This window comes from Rhizomucor pusillus, assembly GCF_041956525.1.
Source record: "Rhizomucor pusillus strain CBS 183.67 unplaced genomic scaffold VTP01scaffold_1, whole genome shotgun sequence".
NCBI lineage: Eukaryota > Fungi > Mucoromycota > Mucoromycetes > Mucorales > Lichtheimiaceae > Rhizomucor > Rhizomucor pusillus.
In genome coordinates, this window is record NW_027192143.1 from 826,753 (window position 1) to 838,769 (window position 12,017).

Below are 12,017 nucleotides of genomic sequence, written 5' to 3' on the forward strand. Positions count from 1 at the left end.
CAAGGCTTTACGCAACGACGGATAATTCAACCTCTGGACAGAAGAGTCGATATCTGGACAGAAGCATTGATTTCATGATACACTGTTGCAAACGGTTTAAAACTTTTGAGCTGAAAATTCACTGTACATTCCAGTTCACTGAAGAAAACCGTCCCTTTTTCTCCCTTGCATCCTCCGTGTGCGTCCCTTATTTTCCTTTTCGTTTTTCTCTTTGTTTTTTAGCCGACACAGTTCTTTTCTCTTCTCCTTTTGTTCGCGTTTCTTTTTTTCTCCATCATATAATGCCATCTTCCGCCATGCTCACCGAACCCTCACCAGTCAGTTGATACCATGAATTATCCAGCTTGTCCTAGCTGCTAACATGCTTTGCTGCGTTTTAAAGACGACCTTAGAAGGCTACGTTGGATTTGATACTATCACCCAGCAGATCGAAAAGAAGCTCTTGAAGAGGGGCTTCCATTTTAATGTTATGGTTGTTGGTGAGCAGCTACTGCTTCCTATTTACTTATTTGAACGTACATCTCACCCTCCTGCTTCTCCTGCTTATGCTACTCCTCCTCCCTGCGTTTCTCCTCGTTTAAGGTCAATCTGGGCTTGGAAAGTCGACTCTAGTGAATACCATATTTGCCTCGCATCTGATTGAAAGCAAGGCTCGCCTCGCTGCGGATGAACCTCCTCGACAAACAACCGAGATTGAAACCGTGTCTCATCGTGGGTTAACAAATCGGACGATTTACACACTTTGTTAAATTACTAACAAACTTGCAGTTATCGAGGAAAACGGCGTACGACTTCGACTTAACATTGTGGATACACCGGGATACGGCGACCAAGTGAATAACGAGAACTGGTATTGTTAATACAGTTTCTCGATGTCAAAAGCCGGAGCGACAAACAATGCTAACGGAGAATTTTTAGTTGGGAGCCGATTATCAAGTACATCAAAGACCAGCATTCTGCGTATTTGCGGAAGGAGTTGACAGCTACTCGTGATCGCTACATTCAAGATAGCAGAATCCATTGCTGTCTATTTTTCATCAGTCCTACAGGTCACGCGTAAGTATTGATGCAAAGATATTTTTTATTCCGAGTTTGCTAAATATTTGAATGAATGTTACTTTGCTCTAGGTTGAAACCAATTGACATTGTCGTCCTCAAGAAGCTTTCCGAAGTTGTCAATGTTGTTCCAGTCATTGCAAAGTCTGACTCGTTGACTATCGAAGAGCGTCATGCATTCAAGCAAAGAGTATGTAGTCCAAATGAGGTCTTTTTAACAGAATCTGTCGAGCTAAGAAGACATGGTATAGATCAAAGCGGAACTGGTTTTTCACAACATCAAATTGTACCCTTACGAGAGCGACGAAGATGATGAGCAAGAACAAGCTCTCAACGAGAGCATCAGAGTAATGCAGAAATATGTCTGATTTTCGCACATTCAGTTTCTGATCCATTATCAACAGGAACTCCTTCCTTTTGCCATAGTCGGTTCCGAACGAAACGTCCTCATTGATGGCATTGCTGTGCGAGGTAGAAAGAACAGATACGGCGTCATTAACGGTATGTAAGCATAACGTCTAAGCTGGTATGCAAAATGACCATTATTTTGTTTTCTCTCGCCATCCAGTCGAGAACGAAGAGCACTGTGAGTTTATCTATTTGCGCAACTTTTTGACCAGAACACATCTCCAAGACCTCATCGAGACAACTGCCCAAATTCACTACGAGGCTTTCCGAGCCAAACAACTATTGGCCATTAAAGAGTCCACACAGTCGACTGCAAGCACCAGCGCCAGCAGCCAAGTGTCCCCATCTACTACGCCTAACGTGGATACCTTGCCAAACAGTCCCGCTGCGCCTGTCAGTCCGGCAATGGGTAGTCCCGCCCAGTCCAACAAGTGAGTCTCTAATATCTACCTGCCAGGACAAAGTACTCAGTCAACTATAGCTCCGTGCCTGCATTCGGATAAGTCCTTCAAGTTACAGTCAGTCAGTCAGTCAGTCAGTAGTAAAACAATAATGTGCTCAGAAAAGCCGTGTTAATAAATTCATTCATTGAATTTGTCGAGAAATTTGGATATAGATGTTCTGTCGAACTTGGCAATATAATTACTGCAGCAAGCATTCGCAGCTTGTAGTAACATTATTTATGACTGAAAAGTAGCTCAAACATGTCCAGAACATGGAATGATATTCCTTCTTGCGCACGCGCAGGAACTCTATCAGCGGTTTATCTTCCTCGAATTTATAAGCAGAGCAACGTCAAATATCCTGTATTTTACGCGCACCAGGCTGTTAGCAAAGCATGAAGCAGCCAAAAGCCTCATACATTATAAAAATAACGTATCATCATTTTGGGATATGGATGGGGAAGTTCATTGGTGAACCTTTCGATTTGTCGAAGTTTTGATTCGTTACAGCAACCGGGGGGACTTTCAGGAACCACCTGGAAGCTTTTAATCGGCGGGGACAGCATCCATTTTTCGTCCTTCTCTTAAACCAATGTCAAACAATTGGAAGAACGTTAATAACTGGTATGAATGTTTTGTCCTGAGAGAGATTGTGCGATCAATGCGGTGCTAACAAGGTTATCTTACAGGCACTGGTGAGTATCAAGTTGTTTCTCCTGAGATAACAAGGAGCGATTCAACTCAACAATGCCAAAGGGTCAACAAGAACTGCCTAAAGTGGGCACAGAAATATCTGGCAGAGGAGCTTGAGGGTCTGTCTGCGGAATCGAACGGCTACAAGGTTGAACTGTCAAAGTTGGAAGAGTGCGTCGGTGATGTCGATCTTAACCAACGAAAGGGCAAGATCATTACTATCTACGACGTAGCGCTCAAGTTACGTTGGCAAGGTCCGTGCGATTTACCTGTAATTGTTTGAATGCTGGGAGTTAATATAGTCTTATTGCAGGTACTCTTGCTGACGGTTCGGAGGCTAGCGGCAGGATCTCTATCCCAGAAGTTGCTCACGATTCTACGGCTGATGACTATGTGGTACGTTGAATTCAGTGCATTTTTGTGCAAGTTCGGTAAACTTACATAGAATAAGTTTGAGATTTCCGTCGACGGCAATGTTTCAAGTAGTCAAGAAGTCAAGTCAGTAATTCGAAAGCAATTGACTCCACTCATCTGCGATAAACTTGCCAAATTTCCCAAAGATATGATCAAAAGTAAGATAGTACAAGGAAATCGTGATTACGCTGGCTATACTTACTAATGATGCTCTTACAGCCCATGGATCAGATGTGTACATCGAACCTACAACGACTCCCGGACAAACTGACGTAAACCAATGCGCAGGAACCGTCGCGTAAAACATTTTATCCTCTGCATCATCGTTCTGTATTCTTTCAACAAACCATGTATAGTTTGCTTTGCAAGTGAGCTAGTGCTCAGTAAACAAGTTCTTTTTCCTTTTTTCGCTTGCATCCCAACCTCTCGCTTAGCAGAAATGGACTCATCAGGATCAAAGAAATAGACAGCCGTTGTCAACAGCTTGTTCTCGAACTGTGTTTTTGGCGTTTGGCAGTGCAAGTTGTTCTTCCACCCTCTGCCTTCCCTATCCTCGGCATCCATATCTAGGTGTTGGAATAATTGGAAGCGCACGGGGCTACTGTGCCTCCGGCAACTATCCTTTTATACATTGACAGACAATAAAGCACCGAATTTCGCTTTTTTCATTAAGCACATCTCAGCTTTCAATAGGAGGTATGCATGATGTGGTAGCGTATCATTTCGATATCAGAGTCATGGGAATAGATCTTTAATGTACAAGTCCCGATGAACATGGGGATGAAGGAAACTAGAGATACTACAATAGTCATAAAGTATCATAAACAACGTATAATTTCTTGTTATCTCGTAAAATGCGTCGTGCTTTTGTAAAGCATGGCTAAAATAGAACGTTGTCGTGAGTTTTTCAAATTTCGAACACGTATCAACCGTATGCTACATACTGCCTGCGGATAATTCTTGAAAACCAGATCAATCCAATCCTGGATTGCATTGCCCAGCCTTGCATCGCTCACTGTACTCGCCATTCTTGGACTTCGCTTGGGTTTTACTCCTGGACGTAGAATTTCAAAATCGAAGCCATATGGCTGCATGATGTTCGGAGTGTAGCTTCCAACCTCCGTAAAGACTAGTTTCAGCACAATTCTGGGTTCATTTGCAGTTAGATCTTTTGCGCTATACAGATAGTCTACAGCTGGCGCTGCGGGAGATCTTCCGGATATCAATATATCGTTCACTTGATACTGCGCGCGCTTGAAGAGACCACGCAGTCCCGACCTGCTCTTCTAGATATCACGTCATCGATACATTTTACTCTTTGCTCGTTTATCTACAGATACTGTAATCTATTTTACTGACCTTATTTACACGCTCGATGCTAAGACTTGGTTTGCGCGCAGAAGGTAGCTTTAGCGACTCGCACACATCTCGTGTACCAGCTGGGGAGAGTGGAGGTGTAGGTGGCATATTATTGTTTGTCACCAAATATGTGTTTTCAGCAATATCCAAGTAGCATCCCTGAACTTCATGCAACGTTGCGTTGTCATCAGCTTTGTGGTCTTGCAAAATCTTGGTGGTGCAAGATGACAAGAGGGTGGAAGCTAGGGAAGATGGATCCTCGATGTTGGATAATGGTTCAACCATGGCGTAAAAATCACTGTATTCTGGCTTCTGGTTTGGAGTAGCAATGGTATCGGATACGGCGTTAAGTGTAACTGCATCTTCATCTTGTTCGTTGCGCATATTAGCCTCCCTGCTCTCGTCTATCTCTTCTTCCTCAAAGTACTCCTTTTCCTGCTTATTGGAGCATTTATCCAGGTCGTACTTGAACGATGCTGTGTGCGTCACATTGGCGTACGAGCTGAATCGTTGCTGAATCTCTTTGGCAAACTCGTCACTGCAGAAACTCGATTCCGATGTATCGCTAGGTGAGACTAACGATTCGTCTTGAAACCTCTGGTAAGACTACAATAGCACTAATGCTTTCGTATTCTTTCTGGCAATACATACCGGCAGAATCGATTTCGGGTGGAGCAGACAGTTTTTCTGCGAGGTTCATAGATCTTTTTTCAATGCAGCAAGGAGGTATGGAGCATCGGCATCGATTATGCTCAAAGGCGTCGATCGTTTGTATGAGCTGAGGCATGTACGAGGTACTTCGTCGTGGATATACTTTATCGGGTAAAAAGTGAATATCTGCGGCTAAATTGCAGAAAATTCTAAATGAGATCGTCAAGTGGTCTTACATACCATGCTGTTGTTTGTTTGTTGTCATGGCGTTGGTCACCATCAGCGATTGATGTGCACATCTATTTCTGTCTGGAGCTTGCTCCCTCCTTTGCCTTTTATCGTATTCACAAGGAGCTTGCATCTCCCTACGTATACTCTTGAGTCGATGACGGATGCTCTCTGAGAGATAAATGACTCGAGCGTATTGCAATCGATCTGTCTCATTGTTTAATCGTTTTGATAGTTCATTGAGAGCCGGGGATGGTATACAGGAATCTCGTTGGTCCATATGTGCTTTGGCTATTTCAGTGAATACCGATCCCTTGATAAATCGTTGAATGAAGGGCTGCTGCCCTCAAAATCCCATAAATCCTTACATACGACGCAGCTATGCTTCAAATGTAGGGAAACTTAATACGATATGTACAAAAGAGAAAAAAAAGAAGAGAAAGGTACACTGAAGCATTCGATAATTATCTTCAATCCCCTAGCCTCTCCCTTTCAGTGCAACGTGAATGTCTCTGTATTTCCGGGTCCATTCAATCAGGAGTTGGGAGTGCCGAAACAATGCACTTTCTGCACTCAGCATAAGCGATATAATCTCAGCGCTCCCAATTTTCGCATTTTTTGTTCTTGCCACAAATGACGACGAGAAGTACAAGATCAGCGCAATCGAAAAGATCTGTTGTCAAAGGTAATCATACAGTAAAATGACAAACGCGAAAGTGTCTACAAGTTACTTAATCTGTAAATAACTAACAGTAAAACTCGTTCGAGAGGTGGAAGCAGTGGTGCTGCCACGCGCCACGATTAAGCGTGCGGATTCCAAGAGCACCGACGACGTGCAAATCTCTGACGAAATAGAATCGAAGGAAATCGAAGAAGACACTGCCATGGCTGACGTTGAGCCCGAAGAAACAGAGCATGATAACGAGAGTGGAAAAGAGGCAAGCTCGGCTCCGTCGTCTCCCGAGGGCGAACCCAATGACGAAAATGAAGACAAAGACGATATGGATTGGCAGGAAACCACCGAAAAGGACGAGGAATATGTCGGGGAACGTGAAGAATCTGTCGATAAGCGGTTAGCATCGCCTGAAGCTGGCGAGGCAAGCATGCATGACAATGAAAATGGCGCTCTCTATCGTGAATCAAAGCCGAAGCAACAGGAAACTGATGACCACAATGAAAATATATCGACAACTACAGAGTCAAATGAACGGCAACAGGAAGAAAACAAAGATGATAAAGAGGCATTGTCGGAATCCGAACATGAATCCGAAGAGACACTCGAATTCACACCATCTGTCAGTGCACGAGCTGCACTGCTTGCTGCTGCTGCAGTTGCAACTGAAAAAGATACAGAGCACTTGACACCGTCATCTAAGCCATCGAAGCAAACGATCGATAAACGAAAGCAGAAGCCGATCAGCGCACGCGCTGCATTGTTTGCAAAACCATCGCAATATGAAAAGGAAGTAACCGAACCTACTAAACAAGGGCTGAAGAGTCGACAACAGCTACAACAGCAGCAGCAGCATCCTATCAGCGCACGCGCAGCTTTGCGAGCCGCGGCATTAAAGACTCTTGGGGATGAAGACAATGAAAGCGAAGAAATTGGCTCGCTACCGGACGATTCCGAAGAGGAAGAGCAGGCCGAGCTGGTTCAAGTCGTTGGTCAGGATATAGAGGAAATGGAAGAAGCTGAAGTACCATCAGAAAGCTCTGAAGGAAGCCAACCGCGCATAGGCCGCAAACGCCGGGAGCAAAAAATGCGTTTGCAGCAACGGCTTGCAAAGAAGATTAGGAATAAAATCAGGTAAGCTTAATTGCAGCCAATGATGAACGAACCTTTTCAGGTTAACGTTAGATATAGCTATCCACAATCTGTTTCGAGCTTCACACCATCGACTGAAAATGTTCTCTCGTTCACAATTGATGATGACCCGTGCCTTTGTATCGGACTGAAGAAAGATGAGGTAATCTTTGAAATGTCGGCTATATCGATGCTACTCGTGTCGTAATGCTCATGCTTGCATAAACAGTCCATAGTATTTGATGGCATGGTACTTGTTGCACCTTTCAGCGGTGCCGTATCCATCATGGGAGCCAAGCTAGATGCGTATCCACAGCAGAAAGTACTCAATTTCTTTCCAGTATTCTCCCCAAGAACGCACGCGCTCTTGAGAATCAAGCCAGCTGCATCAGTGGGACAGACGCAACACAGAAAATCAACGATGCAGCAACCATTAGATGAAGATCTATTTGAAATGATTCAACGATTCTCACAACGACCGTTCGATGCCGTAATCGTGTTACGTGACCTGTCATGGTGTGGACTAGATAATATACACGACATTCAGTTCTTCTCATCGTCGTCCCGAATCTTTGGAAAAGAGGAGAAAAATGTCGAAGAAACGATCAATTCTATACCCTTGTTCAATCCGGTGAGTAACGAAAGTCAAGATCTTAGAAGATTGAAATATTGAAACGACTTGGGTATTTCAAGGTTCTTTCATTACAACCTGGTAAAATTGCATTTGATGAGCCATCAATGTGGATATCAGCCTCCCAATCTTTGCTTTCAGCGGCATTAGGTGAGTCCAAGGGCGTGTTTCATGTAATTTTATGTATTGTTAAGTAGGTTTTTACAGAGCGCGAGAAACCCTCGATTGCACTTGTATGCGGTAACAAAAATTCTGGCAAATCAACTTATGCAAGATACATTGCGAATCAACTTTTGAACACGTATGTACTGGCTCCGTATAATTGACATCAATTAATGTATACTCATTTCATTTTAGACACACACAAGTCGCTTTCCTTGAAACGGATTTGGGCCAAAGCGAATTCACATCGCCTTGCATGGTAGCATTGCATGTTTTGGACGCACCTATTCTCGGACCTCCTTTTACACATCAGCATCTCAAGGCTTTGCGAAGTTATCATATCGGATCCACAGTTCCGCGTGACAATCCCAGTTATTTCTTGCAATGCATATCAGAGTTGATTAAGATTTGGAGAACAGACTTTGGCGAAAAAGTCAGTGCCGATGCAGAGGAACTTGTACCGCTTGTGATAAATACCTGTGGATGGATCAAGAACATGGGACTGGATCTTCTTGTCAGCGTGGTCCAAGAAGCGAAACCGACCGATATTTTTGTGCTATACAATGAAGACAAGGACAACGATATCCTTACAGACTGTATGAACGAAACCCTGAACGTGGCAGATTATTCCCCCGTTGTACACAATATCCCCTCCGTCTCGATAGCGGGCACGTTTGCATCGAGCTACACTGCGTTTGAGCATCGTGTGCTTGCGACGATATCCTACTTTCACCAAAAGTTGAACAACTATGGTACATTGGGCACGCTCTGGTGGGATTTTGAATCAAGAATGATTGAGCGGGTCCCTTGGCAAGTCGATTGGAGAAAAGGAATCGATGGAGTTTGGATACTCTACGAAGATGTCCCCTTGAGTCAGCTGCTGTATACGCTAAATGGAAGCATTGTTGCATTGATTGGGAAAGTCGAAGATGGAGAGGAAATAAAGGGCCCATGCAATCCAGTAGAAGATGATGCATCTCCAGAAACAGTAAGTGATACAAACCCTCCCAGCGGTATCCATTGCAAATGACAAAGAGCTAATCCTACTATTCTGTTAGGTTCCTCCTACGTACTTTTCGGCCTTGGAGAATCCACCTCCATCTCCGCAAAACACGACATGCCACGGTCTTGCCTTGATCCGTGCAGTCGATCCATCACAGCATTCTTTCTTACTGCTTACTCCTCTTCCACCGTCAACGCTTGAAAAAGTATCTGGCATCGTAAAAGGCAATTTTGATCTTCCTGTCACGATGGCATTGGATCGCAGTACTGGCAGTGATTTTGGCGTAGCAAATATACCTTGGCGAAGAGTGCCCTACTTGACACGGGACACGGTTGAAGGAGTTGGTGGCAACGTGCTCAAGGTCAGACGTGTAGGACGAAAATCTCAAGCAATGTCCGAGGAATAACTTGCCAAGTAGCCAAGCTCTGATGCCAAGTGTGCACGAACACACGACCAGCAAGTTTCAACTGATAGGCAAGGCGGAACAAGACCTGTAAATGTTTCAAATAGCAAAGATCTTATTATTGCAAATACGTCACAGTGCAAAATCCATGTAACAAAGAAAAAAGAATACTATGCAAATAAATACGAAGTAGGAGCAAAACAAAGCTTAATCCTTTGCATCGAGGGGCTTTTCCACGACAAACAGGTACATGGGCGTAAAGATTTCCAATTCGCCGCCGGCGACCAGCATCTCGGCAGCATTGTTGAGTAACTGAGAGGTCTCCAAAACACCGGGTGGTACGAGGTTGAATTTGCTCATGAATGTAAGCAAGCTGTTGGTATAGAAGCGTCCCCACGGTGATCGAAGGATTCCGCGCAAACCTTCTGGCTTCTTGAGTGTGTAGTACCAAGGTACAGTAGCGTCGTCCACTGGTGCCACGTCTCCTTCTTCAATTACCTTGAACCCCACGGACTTGGCAGCAGCTAGGCATTCCCTTGTAGAATAGAGCTTAGAGATCGAGTTACCTTCCTCGATACCGTGGATGATCCGGCGGTGGGTCATGTCATTCTCGTCGTACTTGTCTGTGACGCACCACTCATAGCAAGCGAATCGTCCTCCTGGTTTGAGTACTCGATAGATTTCGCCGTAAACCATTTCCAGCTTGGGCGCATGCACGGTGGCTTCCACGGAAAAGACAGCATCAAAAGTGGCATCAGGAATAGGCATATTGGTAAAGTCTCCCTTGATGAAATCTGTGTATGGTGACAGGCCATACTTTTCGGCGTATGCAAAGCATCGCTCGATCTGGTATGCATTGTTGTTAATACCAGTGACATGAGCGTAGCCGGATGCCTTGACAACTTCTCGGAGAGGTCCACCTACACCGCAACCGACATCCTGTATAATTCCCGGTCGGATGATCAGATAATCATTGCCAATTCTTGGTCTTGTTACTGCCAAGTCTTACCAAGACTTTTTGACCTTTCTTCAAGCCGAGCTTTAGAGCTAAGAATGATTCGTGGCGTTTGATGTTTTCCTCAAAAGTGTCACCTGTTCAGTTTGCAACAAAGATAGGAGTCAGTCTTAGGGATTCAGGAACTCGCCAAGTAGCGCTGTTGCATCAATTTCCCATACCTTTATACAACCGGGCAAAATGGAAAGACTGGCCCCAGCCTAAACATTGATCTCGTTACAGACAAGTTCTCAGTGGACGAAGCGAAAAGATAATCTTACCATACTCGTAAAAATCAGTTACCAAGTCGTAGAACGCATTAGTCATGTTTTGCGCGTGCTCCCGCCGGTTTTCAACAAAAGCCTTATCCCTCATTTCGGTATCCTTCTTATCTGCCCAGTTGCTGTAGTATCGCTCGGCAGCTTGCTTGTTGAGACTTGAGTTCTTCTGCGTAACCTTCTTGAAGAATCCGCCTTCGTCCAAGATGATGTTGCCGTGGAGCTTGCGCATCAACTTGGCCTCTTCTGAATTATCATTGATAGTCAGGGACATGATGATCTGTGAGTCAAGGGTAAGGAAAAAAGAAAAGAAAAAGAGGAAAAAAAAGAGAGAGAGAGAAAAAAAGGAGTAAAAAGATAAATATTACCAACTTTTTTGTGCCGAATCTGCTACTACATCCACGCACAGTAATTTAGCCGTGGTCCGATCTGACTTTGTGATATCATGTCCCTTGGGACGCAGATCCTTTCACAGTCGTCCTTTCCTATTTCGGGATTGTGAGTCCTCGGGAAAAACTCTCAAGCTCGACGACCTTGTATACTATTGTGCTTGTTTTACGCCCTGTGCAACGTCTAGCATCATACACTATCGAATGCCCCAACCAAATCCATGCGCACCCCCCTTTCCTCTGTTGACTAAAAAGGAGAATCTTGTATGCACGTCCAAGTGCATTTTGCATTTCAAAACAACTTTCACCCCTGAGGTAAACAATGGGATCGGAAAAGCTGTCCGAAATTCCGTCGGCTGCTGGGTTAATACATTTTAAGCGAAAAGCGAACCCGCAGTTGTCGCCGATAATCCCCCAAGCTCGCCCAAAAAGCGTAATTTTGGACGAACCGGATAATCTATCTCGCTAGAATACCGTGCAAGAAAAATGGCGAGACGGAAAGCTTCTCTTCTTGTTAAGCACGTTGCTCATCGTCACACATTTGCTGACCGTATTAGGATACGTGTGCAACTATGCTACATACAATCTCTTATATTCCTAATTTCCCTGCCGCATTCACGGAGCAGCACGTACATTGTGTTTACTACGACAGCCGGCGCTGTAGCAAGGTGAACAAGTATACGTAACTTCCCTGTGAGTTAAAAAAACATCGTGATAAGCTAGCTAAGGCTATTTATGACCAGCATCCACGCTAAAAATCATAGCATCGTTGCACATTTGCCATGAACTTTTTTATTCTTTCTCTTTTCTTGCAGGGTGCATACACTGTGGGAACGTTACGTAACCTTCCTTCCAGAACACATGTAGGTATGCAATGCTACAATAACTACGTACAAACGTAGTAACGACTCCAATCAGATGCACATAAAAGAAGCAATTTCGTCGAGATCAAGATAACTTGCCACAGTCGCCAATGAAAAATCCCGTTTCGCTTCCCGAATGGAGTTGGCGCGCTTTGACAAAGCTTAGCAGCTCACAAGAGTCGCTGCGTGAAACTTTCTTGGGTTGCACTTGCGCGAACAAGGTTTAGGTCGCATTGCT

At 44.3% G+C, this 12,017-nt stretch overlaps 5 protein-coding genes across 5 annotated transcripts; 3 read left to right on the forward strand and 2 right to left on the reverse strand.

Moving 5' to 3' along the window:
* Positions 1-281: 281 nt before the first annotated feature.
* Positions 282-1,899, forward strand: VTP01DRAFT_365 (uncharacterized protein; the record flags this gene model as incomplete). The annotated part of the gene is made up of 9 exons (XM_069382244.1): positions 282-317; positions 383-515; positions 583-711; positions 769-850; positions 919-1,056; positions 1,129-1,246; positions 1,308-1,403; positions 1,461-1,557; positions 1,625-1,899. 9 exons carry the CDS (start codon positions 282-284, stop codon positions 1,897-1,899), a joined length of 1,104 nt encoding a protein of 367 aa, XP_069244785.1.
* Positions 1,900-2,499: 600 nt separating this feature from the next.
* VTP01DRAFT_366 (uncharacterized protein) lies at positions 2,500-3,316 on the forward strand (the record flags this gene model as incomplete). Its single annotated transcript, XM_069382255.1, has 6 exons — positions 2,500-2,531; positions 2,597-2,602; positions 2,664-2,854; positions 2,914-2,996; positions 3,052-3,172; positions 3,234-3,316. The coding sequence occupies 6 exons, from the start codon at positions 2,500-2,502 to the stop codon at positions 3,314-3,316; spliced, it is 516 nt and encodes a 171-aa protein (XP_069244786.1).
* Positions 3,317-3,822: 506 nt separating this feature from the next.
* VTP01DRAFT_367 (uncharacterized protein) lies at positions 3,823-5,532 on the reverse strand (the record flags this gene model as incomplete). The annotated part of the gene is made up of 5 exons (XM_069382266.1): positions 3,823-3,894; positions 3,959-4,300; positions 4,374-4,948; positions 5,025-5,216; positions 5,265-5,532. The coding sequence occupies 5 exons, from the start codon at positions 5,530-5,532 to the stop codon at positions 3,823-3,825; spliced, it is 1,449 nt and encodes a 482-aa protein (XP_069244787.1).
* Positions 5,533-5,885: 353 nt separating this feature from the next.
* On the forward strand, positions 5,886-9,258 carry VTP01DRAFT_368 (uncharacterized protein; the record flags this gene model as incomplete). Its single annotated transcript, XM_069382277.1, has 8 exons — positions 5,886-5,937; positions 6,006-7,059; positions 7,117-7,219; positions 7,286-7,687; positions 7,750-7,837; positions 7,895-7,988; positions 8,045-8,837; positions 8,908-9,258. The coding sequence occupies 8 exons, from the start codon at positions 5,886-5,888 to the stop codon at positions 9,256-9,258; spliced, it is 2,937 nt and encodes a 978-aa protein (XP_069244788.1).
* A 204-nt stretch (positions 9,259-9,462) lies between these two features.
* On the reverse strand, positions 9,463-10,801 carry VTP01DRAFT_369 (uncharacterized protein; the record flags this gene model as incomplete). The annotated part of the gene is made up of 4 exons (XM_069382288.1): positions 9,463-10,194; positions 10,265-10,347; positions 10,432-10,470; positions 10,531-10,801. The coding sequence occupies 4 exons, from the start codon at positions 10,799-10,801 to the stop codon at positions 9,463-9,465; spliced, it is 1,125 nt and encodes a 374-aa protein (XP_069244789.1).
* Between the last annotated feature and the right edge of the window lie 1,216 nt (positions 10,802-12,017).